Genomic DNA, 21,661 nt, shown 5'->3' on the forward strand with positions numbered 1-21,661 from the left:
AATATGAAGTTTCAGAGAAGATAGATTATGTATTTTGAATTCTATAGGAAGCTTAAGAATAAATTACTAGTATCATTAACTGTACTTACTTTGATGCTTTGTTGCTGTTCATCAGAATATTTTATGGAAGGACAGAGAAGTACAGATTTTTTTTTATTAACATAAAGGACAGTAGAGCACTCCCATGTTGTATTTGCTATTCCATTAATGGTATGCAAAGATTTTCCAAAAAAATTGTACACTGGCTTGAAATAACAATAGAAGATGAGCTGTGTGAAGTGCTACTCTTGCTGTGCAGACTAGTGTTAGATTGACTTACAGAAGTAGAGAAACTATGAAATTTGGAGTGACAGTGGAAAGTCCAATGATTTGTGGACAGTGTAGATCCTCCCTTAGCTGCTATATGTAATACATAGACAAAATCCTAAAAAGAAAGAAGACTAGTTATCTCCAATGAAGGAGCATGGAAGGTTTCAAATAAAATAAAGCAAATAAACAAACAAAAATCCAAATATGCCTATTAGAAAAGCCATATTGTAGAAAATAATGTAGTAGGAACAGCCTGAACAGATGCAGAGTGAGTTTTGCAAGGAACTGGGCAAGTGGATCTGGGCCAAGATGGTGTTTGCACATCACCCATCTTGACAGATGGGGTGCAAGTCCTATAAAGATCAGGGGGAGTGGTGGCAGCGCCCAGAGTGGGAGAATAGAGGGGATAGCAGTTCATGAGAAGGTATAAATGTGTATAATGGATACAAAGACAGTGTAGGGTAACTGTTGGCAAGAAGGGATGACAGTTACGAGACAGAGCTACAATATGATGTGTCCCTTGCACGCCCCACACATTGCTCTCCTCGAAGGACTTCTTCCCTGACCGGGAATCGAACCCTGGGCCGCGGCAGTGAGAGTGCCGAATCCTAACCACTAGACCACCAGGGAATATGGAGATTTCATCAAAATATATTGCGTTAGAATACCTTAGATTAAATTAGAATGCTCATTGATCAATCTCTCAGGGAGTGCTTGATCTCACCTTAACTTTTATCCAACCTAGGGATTTTAGTTCCCTCAATAGTCCTTGGAGAAAGAAAGGGAATTCTTCTCACTCTTCTAAAATACATATCTTCATACGGTATGGGTCTCCCACCTAATTTCCCTGTTTCTCTATGAATTGCTGTCTAAAAGATCAGGTTAGACTAGTTATCTAATGTTTAAATGTCCAGAGATACATTAAATTATTCTTACTTTTGGGGATGATTTAATTTGTTTCAAAGTAGGCATCTAATGGGTATGTGCTACACTTCTGTGAGACAAGGAGGCACTTGGAGGGGCCTGGGGAAATCCTTTAGGACTCTAGGAGGTAAAGTCTTACTGAATACCTGTCTTCAGGCAACTACATTCCATAATGATGCAAAAGTAGGTCTTAAATCGTACAGTCAGAGTGCTGCAATGGATGGCTATAAACTCTTCAGAATGGGTAGGTAAGGAGACAGGATTGTGGGAGATGATTTGGATGAGGGGATAGTGTGCCCCCTTGTTTTTCAGATGACACCAAGTTGAGTAGGAGTGAGGGTAAAAAGGGTCTGCAGAGGGATCTGGACAGTCTGGATCGATGGGCTGAGGTCAGTTGCATGAGGTTCAATAAGGCAAAGTGCCAGGTCCTGCACTTGGGTCACAACAACCCCATGCAGTGCTACAGTCTGGTGGAAGAGTGGCTGGAAAGTGGCCCAGTGAAAAAGGACCTGAGGATTCTGGTCAACAGTGGCTGAACATGAGCCCAGGTGGCCAAGAAGGTCAATGGCATCCTGGACTGTATCAGCAATAGTGTGGCCAGCAGGACCAGGGCAGTGATCTTCTCCCTGTGCTTGACACTGATGAGGCTACACCTCGAATCCTGTGTTCGGGTTTGGGTCCCTCACGACAACAAAGACATTGAGGTGCCAGAGAGTGCCCGGACAGGGGAAATGGAGCTGGTGGAAGATCTGGAGCACAAGTCTGAAAAGGAGGGGCTGGGGGAGCTGAGGGTGTTTATCTTGGAGGAAAGGAGGCTCAGAAGAGACCTTATCACTTTATACCACTCCCTGAAAGGAAGTGGTAGTGAGGTGGATGTCAGTCTCCCAGGTAACAAGTGACGGGATGAGAGGAAATGGCCTCAAGTTGCATCAGAGGATGTTTAGATTATTAGGGAATATTTCTTCACCACAAGAGTGGTCACGCATTGGAACAGGCTGCTCAGGGAAGTGTTTGAATCACAGTGCCTGGAAGTGTTCAAAAATGTGTCAATATGGCACTTGGGGATGTGGTTAAATGTTGAACATGCTGACGGGTGGATGGTTGGACTTTATGATCTCAAAGATGTTTTCCAATCTTAACAGTTCTATGGTTCTATATGTTCTATGGTTTAGGGGTAGACTTGGCAGGGATAGATAAACAGTTGGACTCACTGATCTTAGAGTTCTTTTCCAATCTAAATTGTTCTACAATGTCTCTATTTCATAGTGTTAACAGGGTTTGGGTTCTTTTTATTTCATCTGTGGCTTGTCTATATTTGTTTTTCCTTAGCAAAGCCAAACCCAGCTGCAGTTAAGACCCAATGTATACCAGGCATTCAGTGAAAGCTGAATCAAGCTTGCTATTGAGTTTTTCTGTGATATCAGTCCAGCCCTTCAGACCGAATTTGTATGGATCTAAAGAAGCTGTCTTCTTAGGAGCATTTCACCTCTCATAGCTCCAGTGCTAAGCTTCTAAGACGAATCCTTTCAATCTCTGTGCCTTTACAAATACCTCTGTATTTGCAATGTATATTCAAGACAAGGCAGGAGCCATGTGGAACTCTAGATTCTCTTTCTACATGCATTTGTGACAAGGAGCAGTCAAATACATTATTCTTTTCCTTTCTGAATATTAAGAAGTATTATGGGAGTGATGACTGCAAAAAATAAATGACCAATGTTTTCCCTCCCTCCTACCAGTCAACATGTTCCCTTCCAGAATGAGTTTTACCAGTCATTGAATACATTTTCTCAAATAGAGTAATTTGTCTATTTCTCTCATGCTGATTAAAGAAAATTAGAAACATTTTGCATGTAACACTAATCCCCTTCAGATTTGTTTGAGAGCATTTTGGTCATTTAGTCTTAGTTTAATAAATGTGAAACCATTAGTGTATTGCGAAGGTCACCAATATGTCATTCATGCACTGAGTGATTTAAATTCTTTTTCTCTTTTCTACATTATGCCATAGATAAAAAGTTCTTTTTGGCTTGAAAAACTGCTTCTGAATACAGGAATTTCTCGTTCATATTTTTTTCAGTGTAATTCTACCATACTTTGGGCTGCAAGACTGAAAAAAAGGCTAAAAGGGACTACAGACTAAACTCAAGTTATGTCAATCATTGATCTGTGAAGAATTAAAACTAATTTCATTTGGAAAAAAAAAAAGCTAATACTCTTAAGAAAACCCCATGTAGTCATATTTCTGTGCATCCTTTACATAAAACCACAGGCACACTTCCAAAACATGCAAAGTATATGTAGTTCATTTGAAGTTGTTTTCCTAACTAGCATGAGAATTTAAATTAGAAAAAGTATTTGTCTTTAATTCTTCAGTTCTAGATATGTAAATGCTACTCAGACTATTTTTCACTAAAGGATAGTTGGGCATATTGGAATGAATCAATTTTACAAGTATAACAAAAGAACACATAGTTTATAACTGGACACATACTGTGAAGAGCTCAACAGGGAATCATGCACTGCTCTGGGGAGGCAATATGGTGCTAAATGTCTTCTTCAGTGCTTAATTTCTGGGACATAAGAATACTAAAACAAACTGAGCTATGTAACTTATCTATCTACAAAACAAAACTGTTGGCAGATAAAAGAAAATATATTTATGCTGTGCAATAGTGACTACTGTAAAACCTCACTAATTCACAGACCCTCTAAGGGCAGAGTCATCTAAGATAGGAGCCACTGTCCAGCGTTGGAAATAGAGAACAATCTCAACAGGATTCAATAGATATTTAGCAACATAAGTACTAGGCTTTAAGAATCTTCTATAATGTTGCAAAAGGAAGCAGTGGTTTGTTATCTTTCAGAAACACGGGCTGGGAGTTTGACTCCCAGTAGGCTCAAGACAGGAATGAAGCAGGATCTCTGACATTCTTTTAGTCACTGAGTATATTGGACAAAATACATCATCTTCATTCCAGTCATGTGTGTAGAGCCTGTAAACTATGGAACCTCTGAGAACCTTTCTGTACTGTCTGTCAGCAAATTTGGCCAGAAAACATACTTCCCAAATATATATATTGTCCAAAAAAAATACTACCTCAAATATAAAAAATGTTTGCGATTTTGAAGAGGTAGGCATGAAGTTGATGCACAACATCAAAAGCAAAGTATTTATGTGATTACCATGTAATATTTTGGAGACTGGAGACCTCCTACTGCTTCTAGAATTAAATGGTAGCTGAAAATGATTTTGTGAATTTAAATTATAGATACAGGGATCTAAAATGGAAGCTAAAAAATTCAGGATAACTTTGTGAATCTAGTTTCATAAAATCTAATTTGATCGTAAGCCCTATCTATACTGAATTCTATTATTTTTATACAATTCAAGATACCAAAAATAAATGGATAGAGTATGACCAGAAAAATTTATGGAAAGTCCTATTGGAAGAAATCATTGCATTGTACACTATAATCAGTGAAGGATTCAATTCAGAAATGGGAGAGCTAAATGCATCTCTCCACACAACGTGTGTCTACAGACATGATAACTGTTGCAGTCAAAAGAATTCTGAGGTGTTGTTCAGCTGTTCAGACATGAAAGTGTAGTGGAATATGAGATATTCTAAGACATGCTATCTGTCAGTTCCTGACCCTAAAGGATACAAGTGTTGGGTACTAGATCCACCAGGCTCACAAGGATATCTTGGTTGTTCTAGAGAATATCATACAGAATTAAGCACCTGTATATGGGCAGTTGAACCAAAGACTTAGCAGAGCTCTAAGTTACACTGATTGTAGTAATTATATATCCATTGACTCCATAGGGATTTAGATATGTGGCACATCTGCAAATGCCTATAGATAGAGAACTAAATTTAGATATTTAATTTTGATCTGAATTTTGCCCTTGAAGTCTGACACTGAACAGAAATGTAAAAGGTAGTATTTAGATATCACCTTGCAGATGAAATCTTCTCTTTTTAAGAAGAATGTTGCTAAAACCCTTTTTTTTCCCCCTAGGCCTCTAAAAACTGTACTTATCCACAACAGTTGTATCAGATAAAAATATTAAGCCTGAAATTCTAAAAGATTTGTCTATGAAAATAAAAAGATCACTTTTAAAATGCTTATCTTCATTTATATGTGATGTAGGAATAAAAAAGAATACCTAATGAAGTGATGATTCAGTTAAATTTAGTCAATCTCTTTTATGCCAGCATAAATTCTACAAAGCATTCATTGACCTAAATGCATGTGAGCGTATCAGTTATTCACTAGGGATTGCACTGCAGTATTTTTTCTGTCTCTGAATCTTGAAGTGCTGCATAAATTAAAAAAAAAAAATACTGAAGGATTTTTGAGCTAAGACTTTCTTAAAAACAAGTTGATTGATTTGTCAGGCTTGCAAGATAAAAAAAGACTGCCTTTCCATCGTAACCAAAGTTTGCTGTTCTTGCATAATTAGTGTGTAAGGGAAAAAGAGCTTGAAGAGGATGTACGGGAGTCATGAGAAGAGTGTTTTGATATATGGCAGTCATTTGTGTTGCTATCTCTTGCTTGATTGTTTAAATTCATACATTATTCTACCCCTAACATGTTGAAATTGTGCAGTCACAGTCTTGTATTCCTATTGTATTTCATCAGACTTATGAAAAATTTTAGAAAGAGCATGAACAATTTTTTTTTTTTTAATTTTTTTAAGCAATCTTGATTCTCTCATTCTACATTTTTTGATGCAGAGGAGACATAAGTATTTTACATACATAGATGCATTTTATGTTCATTGTAACTATAAAAAGAACTTATTCATGTAGGAGACTGTATTGATAAATAAAAGTAATATGAATTAAACTCAAAACTGAAAGTGTGTGAGTTATGCAATTGTGATTTCTGAAGATTTTGAAGAGGCCAGAGATAAAAGTATTGATCGTCAGAAAATCTTTCTATACTTACAAACACTTTCACATGGACAAGATTTTCAAAATATCTTCAACATTTTAAGACAAAAAGTTCTTGGAAAATTGTGATGAAAAGTGGTAAGCAGATTGTTCTTCATGTTGATAACAGCTTATTTTTGATCCTTGTAAGAATGCAATATATATTTTGTATATTTAAATGTATTTTTGTGATGACAGATGACACCACCTTGTTTTATTAAGTCATGTGTAAAAAGCTATGCACAGGGAAAACAAAGACTCAGTAAGCATTCAAGGAACTATGAAAGTCCAAGGCAGCCAACAAGTGACCTGACCAGTGAATATGGAGCACACCAAATCAGATACTCTGAAGATGGTAAAAGAAGAACAATTAGACCATTGTCCCTGGTCCCACCTGCCAAGATGATCCACAGAAAGTTTGGAGTTCTCTTCCTGGAACACTATAAAAACTAAAGGAGATTGTTTTCTAAAGGGGTACAGTGCTTATTTTGAAATGCAGGCAGAAGAGGGTTTTGAGATGCTACAGAGAAAATTTGATGATATAAAACTACAGAGTGTCTTCAAGGGGACTGTAAGAACATGCAAAACATTTAGAGGAGGGAACAAAAGTAGGGGAAGGGAGGGATCAGGTTGAGTCAGCAAAGAAAAAAGATGGAATAAAAAGGAAAAATAGGCAAAAGCCTGGCAAATCTGATGACTGATTGCCACAGCCTGCTGTAACTTCTTATTAAACACATTCTAATTATTTTCTGTTTGGGTAACTCCCTGAATCTGTGGGTAAAAATTGCTCATGAACTTCAGATTAGACCAAAGATAAGTAGGAAGTGATCTGTATAGGGAAACACCCAATGCTGCAGGCTGCGTGTGGGAATGGGTCACAGATATTGGATGGAATTAAAAGCTGTGTTAGGACTCAAGAAGCCCACAGATGTGTGTTTGTGAATCCAGAGTGAGGGTGTGTATATGTCCTGACTCCAATCCCAACCACCCTGGATGGAGGAACAGGATGAGGCCATCTCTGATATTCATGTCAGTGATATTCATCTCTGATATTCATGCTGTGTGTTTGTGTGGGTGCTGAAACAGGCACTGACCTCTCTCTGTGCTGGTCTGTGTGTTTGCTCATGTGTGCATGTGTGTGAGTGTGCACATGTGCACCAGCTGGGAATATGTGTTCAACCTCCCTGTGGTGCACAGAGAACACAGACCCACAGCAGCCTCCTTTCTATCACACTGGGATGAGATGGACCCTCTCAGAGGGAGGATTCATATAACCATATCATTACAATATATGATTAAATACCATATATTACTAGTCTGCTTCCACAAGGTGCTGTGCAGCCTCAGCTCCACTGGCTCAGTCTTAAGTACAACATTTAAATCCTCCTGGAAAGGAAACACTGAGCGTCAACTGAAAGCTAGCTCACCCCAAAGAGAAGGTATTCCTTTCCATTAAAAGTTAGGGATTAAAAACTTAGGGAATCAGTCCATTTCATTGACAAAGGTGTTGGCAATGTACAGGCATTGAAGCACTGGTAAGGTGGTCACATGGGTCTAATGATCACCCAGGATGTGATTGTGTGTTGGTTACTCAGACGAGTACCACAAGCTGTTGCAGAGCAAAGTACTTGAGAGGCAGCCTGTGTGAAGAATGTGTTCCCCTGCAGATAATTCTTGTGATGGCTCTCCATTTTATTTTTAAAATCATGATGCTTTTTCATGCTACAAAGAGGGTGGGGATTAAAATAATGAGGGTGTTTCCATCATTGCATCTCTGAAACAAGATTTCAGAGGGATATTTTGTGCACAGATTGACCAGGCAGAATAAACCCTGCTATTTCATTACACATCTGCTACTGCCTCCAAAAAAAGAATATCTAAGCAGCTCACATCACTGAAGGCTCTAAATTCTTTGTAAAATTCTGTCATTAAAGCATTGTTTTATACCATCCCTGCTTAACTGGGGGGACCAGATGGGATGATATGATATATTTCAGATATTCCTAGCACGAGCAGTGCTGCCAGAATTAACAAGTGTGTGTCATTCCTACAGTTACACTGTTGACAGAACATTGACACTCTTCCTGGTGACATTGCAGAAAGTCCTCTTGGAATTAACTTATTGACAGATATCTATCAATTAAAAACAGTAACAGCAATATGTCAGAAAGTGATGTGATGCTGACAGTCTACAATTTGAGCTTTAATTGAGAGAAGAACTCCATAAAGCTCTGTAGGGTACATACTTAACATGGAGCCATGTAGGAGCCATGTAAAGTAATCCTATTCCTTTGATTTGTTTATTTACTTGAATGACTTTCTGTTGTCTGGGAGGACTTACTGAGTTTAGTGTGACTTTCTTCTACCTCATCCCTCAAAATTAAAGATGACGTGTTACTTATTTTCTCTTGTCAGAATTCATTTTCTCTACCTGACTTTTAATGTATCTCCTGCAAAGCTGGAGATACACCCTTGATCACTCTGAGTTAGTAGATTTTAGGATGTGTTATTAAACATCTACTAGACTTTTTTCCCCTCAGACTTCAACACTCTATCAGATTCTTTCATCACCATTTCCTACTTCATGAAATTAAGATTTTGAAACTCTTCAAAACTATGTTATCAGGCTTCTGATAACTCACCTGATTTGTCCATTATCCAATTTTTTATCCTAACTTGTCTTGATCTGCAGTTTTATTCTGTGGTTTCAATACTAGTGTAGCTATTGGTGTAGCAAAATGATAGAGGCTAATTCAAAAGGCACAGTTACGTATTCTCTAGGATCAAATTAGCATGGGGAAAACTTCAGTAGTTCACGAGGTTCTTAGGATAGTGCCTTAAGGCAGGACTAAGCAAGGTGTAGAGGAAATTATATGTGTGTTATAGAAAAATCAGGAAATTTTTGTATGTGCAGAAAATACTTGTGGTAGACTACAGGCTTGTCTGAATACAGTTAGAGAATAGAGAGGGCATAAAAGCTGATGGAGTAAGTAGGGCACAATTCCTTCAGAACCCTAATCCCTGAATATAGAGCACAAAGCTGAAAGGCTGTGCTGGACGTATAAAGCAGGTCCATCACTACACTACAATACATTACCAAGGCAGGATTCCTTTTTCTTTCATTTCCACGCATCCTTTGGCTATTTGAGTCACCAAGACAAACATCTATGTGCCCAGTTTCAGATATCAATGAAATTCTGTGAAATGCAGTTGCTGAATTGAAGCTTCTGTAAGCAAGACAGAAGTCACTATTGAAAATACAGCACAGCACAAGAACATAATGAAGAATAGAAAGGAAAAATACCACAGAATGCTCACTTACATTCAAGGCATTTTGAAATAAATTAAGATTAAAAGCTGCACAGTAATGCACCCTCCACAGATGAAAGATTTACATTTAAAAATAAAGTTGGTAGTGCACTCTGCAATAACTCCATGCCTCAGCATTTAACCTTGGAAATATGCTCTCTCTCTCTCAGATAAGAGCAACATAAATAATATCCTACAGTTGTTAGCAGCAAAGTGACTTTTTATTCTCTTAGTTCAGTGGGAGTTTCAATACTTTTGCATAAGCTGAAAACAGAACCTTGAGAGCTCTAGAAGGACAAAATTGTTGCATCAGTTGGACCAAACTTTATTCTTTTTTATAAAGAAAAACTTTGAACAACAACAACAAAAAAAGAAATTGGGTTAAAGTTAACCAAAATTGCTCTTTCTGTTGCTAAAAACCAAATCCTGTTAGAATTTTGCATTATCATGAATTTTAAATTGCCAGGTTTAGGTAAAGAGTCCTATCCACGAGGAGTTTAAAAGGTAGAATATTAGACCTAATGCAATTGAAAAATGTACGTTCTTAATTCTTTAATATTACAAAAAACTTTCAAGTTTTTGACTTGGAAGACTGCCACAACCTGAGGGTGAAGGGAATAGGGACACGACACTGCACAAAAGGGTTCTGACACAGTAGAAGGTCAGGGTGCAATGGTCAGTTTATTGAGGGGAACAAGGACTTATATAGGGTTTGGGTAAGGGGAGGTCTGACAACTGGGGAGGAGCTTGGGATTGACACTTCGGGGGAGAGCAGGATTGGGGAACACGGGGAGGATGGGTGGAAATTTAGGAGTATCCAGGGTAGGGGACCAATGGGAGCTCACTCTGCACTGCGGCACTCATCAGCCAATCAGTGAGAGATGAGCAGGAAAAACAGGGGAGAGCGAGGTAGTAAACAACTTTTGGTGGGAAAAACGTGAGAGCAAGTCCAGATAAGCCCTGAACCATACAAACCAAGGGGATTAACATAGGAATAATTGTGGGGGTACATTGAACATGGTATGAAACTGGGAAATAACATGAAAGTCCATGAATTATTAAGTCCTTCAGGCCCCATACAAGTCCCTCCAGGCCTTCAATCTCTCCCAATCACTTGAGTGATCCTCCTCAGATGACAGAAAAAGAATATCACTCCATCAAACATCCTTTACCTTCCCAATGCATCCCACAGACAAAATGAGTAATATCAGGGTAATATTTATCTATCTATTAATACATGCAGGAAAATCTTGAATTCAGAATCTGAGATACATTATGTATACACTGGATATTGCAAAACCGCTTTGCATTTTGTAAAAATACTCCTTGTATTTCACCACCCAAGTTTTACTGATATGCTGGTGAGCTTTACTAAATCCAGAACAGGTTGAACTCATCAGGATATGTAGTTGTGTGCATGTATTTCTCAAATTAGTTGTTGATCAAGAAGGTGGGAGTGGGGAAAAATCAAGTATCAATAAGTGTTAAAAGACACTCCACCCACAGAACAAGAAGTCAAGAAGTTTGATGAATCATTGTGTTGATATGCAAGAGACTTGGTAACCAAATCATGGCTCATAACAGTCCTTCTCATCTCCCACATAGATTTGGGTTTTCAAGCAATTTTCACTACAATAAGAGACAGTCAGAAAAAAGTAAGAAAGTCAGAGAAACTAAGAAATCAGACCTCTCTAGCAGGAAGAAAACACTGAAACAGATGCTTTTCCCCCAGGCCCACTCTGAGGATATGCAAGACAGCTAAAATCTTTATCAACCTGTATTGACATTGCCAGCTTTACGGTAGGATTTATAGCACGTAATAATTCTGAAAACTGCAATCTGCATCTGAATTAAGCACCCAGCACAGGAAAGAATGTCATTCTCCTTTGATGAAAAGTTCAATTTTCTAGAATAAAGCACGCTTTCATCCACATTTCCTTGGCCTAGAGAGAATATGAGAGAAAAATATGTAGCAAACAGTCTGTTTCTTAAAGAATAACTGACAAGGACTTAGATACTGATAGTGACTGCAGAACTAGAGGCAATACAGACATGGTAACAAAACTAATCCTCATTACATGGCCTACCAGTGGCAGGAAAGGGGAAAAAGGGGTACTGTGAAAATTAATTTCATGATTAATGGGATTCAGTATCCATTTTGCTTTTGTTCTAGTTGTACTGATTAATGTTATCAAATATTTCTGTTCAAATACTGAGCCTGGATTCTCCCTGTGCACAGTTGTATCATAAAAGGGCCCATGCTCTCTTTAGTCCTTGTATCTTGCCAGCATGGCACAAACTATAGTGAAAATGGTGCTATAGGTTGTTTTATTGATATTTTAATTGCAGTAATATACTTCTGCTGTCATAAAATTTTAAATACAATTTAACTCAATGGAGCAATGAGACATAAACTAGATAAAGAGGGAGATTGATAAGTAAATTCAGCACTGAACTGGAGGATTAATGAAAAATGAAGCATTCTGGTTGCAACATTAGTCTCTGGAATGGCATTAATAATGTTATAGAGGAAAAAATGATATTTTATATTATAATCAAAATTTCATTAGCATTTCAATAAACTGAAAGTCAGTGCTTTGGACATCAGCAAAACTAATCATTTTTAAAGTCTAGAGTAGGTCTGCAGGCTATTTGGTTCATTTATTCTAAATGTGCATTTTAACGTTCTATTTTGCCTTTGGAAAAACAAAAACTTTGACAATTTCAAGATTAATCTTTGCAACTTGAGGGTGCTCTAAATAGGGAAGAAAATGCAACAACTTAAAATGTCCACCTCTCTTTTCCCCTTCCTTGTCCTCACTCCCCCTGCCACGTACTGCACTTGAAAGCAGGATCCACTTTCTTTCAAAGGTAAAGTACCTGTGCATATTTGAGAGTAAAGAGTAAAGGAGAGAGTCCTGGTTGATAAATCATTCCAATCAGTCCAGCATTACTGGGTTACTTTTACTGACTATGATGGACTGGCCCTAGCTGGAAGCCAGGTGCCCACCAAAGCTGCTCTGTCACTGCCTTCCTCAGCTGGGCAGGGGAGAGAAAATATAACAAAAGGCTCAAGGTTGAGATAAGGGCAGGGAGAGATCACTCAGCAATGACTTTCACAGGCATTGACTTCACAATGATTAAAAACCGTCTGCAATGTTTATCTTGCTTTTAGTTACCCTTTTCAGTCTTCAAATCACCAGCTAACCCATAAATCAATAAAGGTTTTTTCAACAAATAAGCATCTGCTATTGAATATTGAAGACCAAATGGATTTACCTTTAAATTCAGTGGAGAGAAAGAGACATTTCTGATGGGATTCATCTAACCTAGTAGATATTTCAGATAAGAAATAACTCATACCCTGTAATTTGAGACACCACACTATTGATGATCACATGAGAGAAACTCTTCTTTAAAAGGTGAATCCTGACCCTGAAATCTCTCCTCTCTCAGCTGGCTGAAGATATCCACAATGTAGAACCTTCATTTGGGTAGATAATTACCCTTCCCTATGACTCCCTGCAAAACCTCTTGCATAAATGACCATGTGTTCCTATGTGCTTCCCTTCTATTCCTCGTTAATGCAGAGGGTCCTTAGGCAGACAGGAGTGCTTTGCAACAGCATGACAGCCCAAAGGAATGTACTGATGCACCATTTGGGGAAATGAGGCAACATACAACTGCATGTATGCTTGACTGAGAAAGAAAAAGGCTCACCAGGACTCATTCAGGTAATATTTTTAATCAGGAAACCATTGAAGCATGTGAGTTGAGTTAGAGGCCTGAATACATATAGAAGTTCATCAAATTAAGGCCAGCATATTTCAGACTATTTTTTTCTAGATTAAATGTACTTTATGGAAAGTATGAAAGTTATGGGGATCAGGAAATTATTTACAGAACAGAATGCATTTAGAATACCTCTAGCCTCCAGCATGATCAGAGTTAGAGGATTTACACTGGAAGACATCTCTATCAATTAGCCATGTAAGGAATACTCCTTCCCCCACTGCTTTCTTCCATATTTTTCTTGTCACTCCTATATTTCATAACATATATTACTAAATTAAAAATAAAATTAAGGAGATTTTTTCTATCTATTTCTTTCCTGCTTCTCCCTTTGCTTACAGTACATAAAGTCTGTTAATCTGATACATGTTTCTCCTCTTTTTCCTATGTTTGAGTTGTTTTTATTTGTCCCAGAGAAGTTTCAGGATGGCAGGGATGAAATCAGTCCTGTTTTATTTATATGAAGGAAATAAAAAATGTACTTCCATAAGCATAATTTTTCACTTGCAGCTCTGTGAACCCCTAAAGAGTCACATCACTCAAACTGCTAGTTTTTAGTAAACAAGCAGCTCAATATTGTTGTACTTATTCCTTCCTGATAATTCTGTATCATATCCTATAATGATGTAGAAGAAAAATTAAATCTTGTGTATTCTCAGAATCAATTCTTTAGTGAAAATTAATACATATGTTACCTGTGGATTTTCAGATGGAGTATATGATTAATAGGAAATCTCATGTAAGAGACCTCTGAGACTCTATAGCATTATGCTTAGTGTCAGCTTTACAGTATTTTCCAGGACTTAGTTACGGAAACAACCACATTATCTATGAAAAATAATTCTGATTTACAAAAGCAGAGATGGTGGTTGTTGAAGGTTTTCATACAGGTAATTTGCAATGAACAAACACTTTTTTCTGGAAATTTCTAGGGTAAAACCAAGCTATTTTTTATATTCCTTACCTCTGTGAAAAAAATATTAAAAACAAGGGCAGAAGGAAATAAAAGATGTCATGTGATTGTGTGTCTGAATCTTGTTTCAGAAAAGAGACTTCAGCCTTTGAGGAGTGAGCCCAAGAAAATGCCTGCCAGGGGAAGACCCCAATTAGTCCCCAGCTTGACAAGTTACTGCCTTCACTTAAACCCTGTGGAAGTCACCTCCTCCCAGTCATGTGATGGTGGTTCCTCCACTGCTGCAGTCAAAATAAGCTGAGCTAGCAAAGACCTATTTATTTTCCAAGCCTATTCCAACAGGAGCGTTTAAAGTCATGCTGTTAAAAACAATTCAACTCTCAGGTCAGCAGAGGTGGCAACAGAAGGCAATGAGGGCAGTGAGGAGACGGAGAGGGCAACAGCAATTAGCAAGGGAAGGCTAGAGTTTGCAATGGTGGCATATTTGCAACCCAAGGAGTATTCTTTTTAGAGTAGCCACCTCTAAACCCCTGCTCCCTGTGTCAGTGCAAATATAATCAGCAGTCTTGCCCTATGCAGTTTTCTGCAGCTAACTAAAACCATATGAATTAACCAGTTACCATCTACTTTCTACTCGAGAGGCATGTAAAAGCTAAAGGTTTTTAATTTTCTCATGAAACTAAAGCCCAAAACTATGTCCTCTGCTTCATGTATTGTAGGATCCAAAAAATATAATATCTGCAGAAAAGAGCCATAAACCTTGGACAGTAGAAGCTGGGAGAAACTCCTTACTCTAAGGACACTCCATCACAAGACCTACTAATATTTAGCTATGTTGATTGGCCTGTTTCCTCCAGCAAGATAGGGAAAGACTTTGTGATGATATTATCAGACCATGTAGAAACCCCTTGTCCTTGTCCCAGTTAGAACAGCTGGGACCAATTCATCACTGGATGGGTGTAACCCAAAACTGTATTCTATAGCCTGCCATGCCATTTCTCAGAAACTGTTATCAATAGAGCATTTACACCTTCTGCCCAGAGCAGCCTGACTCCTCAGGCTATAAACTAGGCATTAAGAGGCCTGCAAGATAGGAAGATGTTCCTGTCCTCACACCCTTTTATGGAATTCCCCGCTCTGAGGGAAGGACTGAGCATTCCTGCCTGAACTGGAGAATATATAAACTTGGAGTTTTGGAACCTTTTTACCACTCGTGGGATCCAGAGGAAGACTGCAGCTCATCGCTCTCAACCAGACTGAGACCACCACCCTCAACCGGACTGCAATCACCACTTTTGACCAGACTGCACCAGCACTCTCAGCAACAGGTTTTCCCCTCTCCCTTTACTTTGGACTCAGGGAGGGCCCAAGGAACACCACTTTGTTCATGCCCCAGAGTGCTGGGTTATACATTTGGGTTTTGTGGGTTAAGACCAATTGTTTGTCTGTATAATCGTACTTACTGTATTATTTTATTAAATTGTTATTCTGATTTGAGTTCATTTCCCCTGCTGGTTAACTTTTAAACCAGCATAGTCCTTTTCCCCCCATGTGGTTCTAGCTAAGGAAAAATATTAATCACTTGTGTAACTATGGTAGAAAATTGTGTAATCCTCTAGTTAGCATGATCCATCCCCTAATTAACATAGCTCATCCTCATTAACATGCCCTGCCCCCAAGACCCTTAAATTGTAATCTCGCTTTCAATAAAGGATTCCAGTTTTACCCCATACTGGGATCACGTAGTTTTTTGGACACTCACTATGTATGATATATAATACTACTCTCTTCTCTCAAACATAAATGTGGCAACTATAAGTACCTTTAATTATCTCACCCACTGACCACTAATTACTATCTTTGTGAATTTACGATCAAACATTGAATTTAATTTAATGGAGAGGTGCACACTTACTTCAGAAATCTGAATATATTATAAATTGCCAGATGATAAACTTGATAACACAGCTACTGTGTTCTGCTCAATGAGTGACGAAAACTGACATGAGGGTTTTCACTCTCTGATTTCCCATGGTATCAGATGGCTCTGTGGAAGCAAATTTAATTTCAGTCGCACAAAGTATTTATCTGTCTTATTAATAAGATTTGAAAATATTTCTTATTATTTCTATCTTTAGTCAGGTTGCATTTCACTCCATTGGCAGGTTGAAATTTTCCCTAATCTTGTCTTCTAGTGCTCCATGATCTTCCTAACACTTTTGATCTACCACTTTTCAGATTTTTCTGGTTTGCATTTGGAAAATATCTGAAGAGATTCATTTTATCATATGAGAGATCATAAGAGATTCCTTTCCAGCTCCTGGGAGGAGCTGGAAACCAGCCCTGCTGTGATATCAATGGGGCAGGGGCTGACATGGGGTCCTGGGCAAGGTGGACGTCCCAAGGTTCACAAAGAAGTAAACGCACAGCCAGCCACAGCCTACGGGATGACACCTCAAGTTACTAAGAAGTATTTGCTAAAACTGTAAAAATTTTCTAAAACTCCTGTTTTCAGAAGGAATTGGCTTTGAGCTACTTTCTCCGCCTTTTGCACCAACCTCTGTAAGCCCAGAAATTTTCACAACTCTCCTCAGGAGCATGCTACTCTGGGTGACAAGATGCAGGATTTCAATACTTCTCACTCTTTGGAACAGGCTGTTCTGACTTCCTTGTGTGGACATGGCTGGGACAGGGTGATGTGATCACACGCAGGAGCTCAGCTGGTGTCATAAAAGAGCAATGCGCTAAGAGCAGATTGAACATATGTCAACGAGACAGCACTGTGCTGTGCCTGGTGCAGCAACCCTTCAAAGAGTGATAGGCACAAAAAAAGGGGGGAGGGCGGGGAGGTGAATAGGAAGGTGTTTGCTTTTTGTTTGCTTTTGTGGCACTTCAGTAATGCCACTGCATCCCTGTGTCTGCACGGAGTTCAGCAGAGATCTCACCGACAGTCACAGCCCTCAGCGCACGGTGTAGGACCCCGGGGCCGGGAACCACGAGGAACCATGAGGGTTCCCTCAGCCCCGCAGGACCCGGCAGCCACCCAGCCCAGCCCAGCCAGGAACACAGTGCTGGTGACAGCCCCAGCTCTGGGCATTGGGCGCCTCCCTGGAGATGACACCAGGCTGGGCCTGGCTCAGCGGGACCCGTGGCCAGTCAGGGATGGGCTGGGAGGAGCTGGAAACCAGTCCTGCTGTGGCATCACTGGAGCAGGGGCAGACATGGGGTCCTGGGCAAGGTCGGAGTCCCAAGGCAGCTGAATCAAGCAATTGCTATTTCAGTGAAATTTGCTGCACAGGCAGGTGCTGGTGATCTGTATTTTTCCAGACTGAGTTAAAACTTCTGATGATTCTTTGCTTTGGGGTAGGTTTTTCCAGTTGCGTAAATGACGAGCCCAGCGGGGGAACCCTGAGAATGCAGGCAATGAAAATCTGATTTGTTGTTAGTCTCTTGCTTTAGATTTACCCCTTTATATAACAGGATCCCAGGGAAGTGGTCACAGCACCAAACCTGTCAGAGTTCAAGAGGCATCTGGATGATATTCTCAGGCACATGGTGTGACCCTCGGGGATGGTCCTGTGCAGAGCTAAGAGTTGGACTCAATGATCCCTGTGGGTCCATTCCAACTCAGAATATTCTGTGATTCTGTGATATATTGTTTTAGCACTACTCCTTTACATATTAAAAAAATGCAACTCAAACGTAGTTGTGCATATGCTGAATTATGTTTTTTGGAAGTAAATTATATTGTTGCACACACATCATTCACATTTTTGTTAATGAGGTAATATCTTTTTTCACTTTGCTTTATATTTTACTTATTAAATTTTAACACTTAAATATTTTTGTTAGCACAGGCTATGTACACTTACACCAAACACTTAGGCTGTATCACCATGCAAGAGCTACACTTTTTAAAAGAGCTATCTGAAATATAGTTAAGAAAACATATTGCTTTAATTAGAGAAAACTACAACTTAATGCCCAGGGAGTGGTGATTGTATTGAAGTCTTATCAGAATTACTTCTTAGCATTATGAAATTCTTTTGGGGTAATTTAGGGTAAATTGTACTTTGCTCAGAGACTGTAGAACTAGTTCGGATCAATTTATTTCCCCTGTTTTTCCTTTAGTGGAGCTCTAACTTTCTTTGATGTTCAAAATATTTCCCTTTTTAGCAATAGTTTCTGCATTTGTTGCATCTCGAAGAGAATTACATCTAGAAAAAGACTATCTAGACAGACTGTGACAATAAATTTATAGCTTCTAAATTAAATATACGGGCTATAATTCTTCCTGAGTTTTGTGTAAATATCCCCATTTTTTAGAACTCAACCTAAGCAATCTCTGAACCCTTTGACATCAGCTGAGCTTCTGACCATGTACTTGAGTAAAGTCTGTGGATAATTCACCTCAAGTAGTACTCAGTGTGAGTACTATTGCAGTAGACATACCCCAAATAATTCTATTATTGGATATTTAATAATTAACCTAGAGCTTTGACTTTTAAGTTTCATTCAATTATTCAACCAGAGTGGGGTCAGGGATGTTCCTCCCATGATAAGAGATCGTCAAAGTTCCAATGTGGGTCATGACTGGAGGACCAGCTGCAACTATGGCTTTTTCTGGATAATTTAATTACATTCACTGAGGGTTTTATCTTTGTCAATACATTTATTCTGTATCTAATACATGGGGCAGAAAGACTTCCTTACAAACTTTTAATATAGAAAAAGATGGTGATTATATGTATTGTCTTTTATTGCACCTTGAGTTTAAACTACATCCTCCAGGAATCACAGCTAGCTTCTCCCAGTCCCTCAGCTCTGAGTGTTTACTTGATATTAAGCTCAATTTTTCTTACTTGTATTGCAGAACTTCTTAGGTATTCTAGTAGAGAAACTGCTGCTCCCTAGGAAACAACTGAGGCTTTTATTCCCTGAAAGACCCAAGATGTAATATTTTTTAGCAATATTATGTAAATTCTTACTAATATTTCTTAGATAGATGAGGATTGTGATATTAAGAATTTCGGTACTTGGCAAATAAAAAGACATTACTATAAATCAAAGGACTGAAAAGAATCCCATAATCTTTATTTTGGAATCTTAGGTTTTTGGCTATGATAACTAGACTTTCTAGCACCTCCTCCTAACATACAAATACATGATTCTGGAGTTTCTTCCTAATATTTAGCTGAGACAATGCATGTTCTGGCTAAAGAGATTCAGAACACAGGAAGTTAAAGTTTTGACAAATTTTTAAAACTTTCTTACTTCTTTTAATCTTTCTACTTTTCCTTCTCAGCTAATGCAAATTAAAGTACATCGTTAATAATCACTACTGTTACTGTTCTAGACAGCATAGCAGTCCCCAAAATGAGGACAGAATATCCTGAGGAAAGTTAAATTAATGGATTGCATAACTCTGAAATAACTGTTCCTCTGAGCAGTTTCTGTGCCCAGCCCAGGCACCATCATATTACAAGTGGGAAGTAGAAGGAGATTTGTGAAGAGATGGCACATACTGAAGTTGTTACAGAATCCTAGGGTTTTAGACTTATAAGTGAAAGTTAAGTTCTGAAGTACAATTGTGTAACACCATAAAAATAATCAGCAATCGTGAAGAAATTTGCAAGTATGTGAAACAACGCTGTGTGCAATATCATGTTCTGTTTATTTGTTGCTTAACAGCATTAAAGATTGAAATATTTTCTGTAGAAGCTATTCACATCTAAGCAACATTAGCATTAGAACAGTACTAATTTCACTTTTGAAAAAATCTCAGGAGTTCAAAAATTGGCCCTTGTTCCTTCTGGACTACGGAACTTATCCAAATGTTCATCTAGGGACATCTCTGGGGAACTGGCTATACAGTGTGACTCTGCAAGGGCTTTGACCTTGATGAGGCAGACCTCTAGATAGAAAATAGTAATAAAAGTTGTAAATTGTTAGTAGTTGGAGAAGAGCTGGCTTTGCGACTCTAATGAATGTAAACATAATTAAACTTCTTAAGATGGCATCACTGGCTGCAAATTTCTAATAAGTACAAACATAATAAAGTCTCTTAGATAGTGTCATTCTTTGTTGGCTGCTGTGTCTCATGTAAATAGCACGGATATCAGGAACATTTGTACACAACAGATTGTTCACACAGCCAGTTACAGAGTCTGTTAGGATCCCAAAATATAGTTGGGATAATGGCTTATTTATCAAAATTGAACAGGAACTTGAAGCTTATTGAATGAGAACTCATGTATGATTTAAAACCTATATCCGGAAATCACGAGCTCTGAATTCTGTTAGCCAATCTGATAATAAGTTCTCCATATATAATTTTATTAATATTTGGGAGGATGAGGGGATGGGAATACTATTGTATCCTATGCATCCTATCCTACAAAATTAGAATATGTGGATCAGTGGTAATTGAATTTCTTAAAAATCTTAATGGAAGAAATTCATCATTGTAGGGACAGTAGTCAAGATTATTCTTGTGTTTTATATGTGGGAATTTCCATTCATACAGGGGAGAACAGGAATTTAGGGTCCAGGGTCACAAAAGATTTTATTTTTGTTTTAAATTCTAACATGAATAGTTGGAATGAATACAATCTCTGTTTTTTATAATTTTGAAACATGATTGAATAAAGTTTAGAGTGCATCTGTAGTTGGAAGAAGTGTTCCTAAGTTAAGCATAAACATTGAGTTGGCAACCCCCTTTATTTTATATTTCCAAAATGAAAGAATACATCCTTCTGATCTTTAAGAGGTACAAAATAGAAAAAATGAAGAAAAATTGGCTTTCTATAAACTTTCTATTCTTAATGGGACATAACTAATTGTATTTATTTTATGATTGATGCAATTGAAGGAAGAAGGACAGTTTATACTGAATATTTAAATGAGCTAGATGATGAGATCTAAATGAACATTTATTTGGTGCAGTGTTTCTTTAATCAAAGTACAGTCCTTCTAGATTTCAAATGGGAATGGGTTTTGATGGAATATGTTTACTTCAACATTTGACAGAAGACAAAAGTAACCAATTTTCCTCTCCTGCTTAACTTTGAAACCCATATTTGTGAGGATTTTTTATATGAAAAATGACATCTTGTTTTTCGTATAAAGTATACTCTTTATGTATATCAGTAATGTAAAATTTTATTTAAAATTATAAAGTCAAAATACACTTTATAAATTAAACAATACAAATCAGTGGGAACAAAATTCATTTTCTAAAGGACATCTAGGTCTTCCTTAACTATGTGACCCACCTGTCATGTGAAAGGTGGGAGTTTAGATTTTTGCCTGTTGGTACCCCCAGGAAAGTCAAGACCCTGGTGTCCCACAGTCAGTCAGCATCTCGTAATGAGACCCTTCACCAGCAGATTCACAGGTCAGAGAGTACTTTGACCACCCTTGTTAGAGAGGACTCAAAAGAGTGAAGAGCTTTCAGTGAGTCCTGCCAAGG

General features: G+C 38.2%; 1 protein-coding gene and 1 non-coding gene across 2 annotated transcripts in view; one reads left to right on the top strand and one right to left on the bottom strand.

The window, feature by feature from the left end:
- Positions 1-866: 866 nt before the first annotated feature.
- On the bottom strand, positions 867-939 carry TRNAE-CUC (transfer RNA glutamic acid (anticodon CUC)). The gene has a single exon. It is a non-coding gene; the product is annotated as a tRNA-Glu (tRNA).
- A 15,608-nt stretch (positions 940-16,547) lies between these two features.
- The window catches only part of LOC127466875 (uncharacterized), a 242,078-nt gene continuing 236,964 nt past the window's right edge, over positions 16,548-21,661 (top strand). Inside the window, exons 1-2 of the mRNA XM_051778225.1 lie at positions 16,548-16,660; positions 17,087-17,423. Of these exons, the coding sequence (XP_051634185.1) occupies positions 16,548-16,660; positions 17,087-17,423 (450 nt within the window). The remainder of the gene's footprint in view (positions 16,661-17,086; positions 17,424-21,661) is intronic.

The sequence above is a fragment of the Manacus candei genome, unplaced genomic scaffold (genome assembly GCF_025592945.1).
Source record: "Manacus candei isolate 608988 ecotype Guabito, Panama unplaced genomic scaffold, ASM2559294v1 h1tg000011l, whole genome shotgun sequence".
Taxonomy (NCBI): Eukaryota; Metazoa; Chordata; class Aves; order Passeriformes; family Pipridae; genus Manacus; species Manacus candei.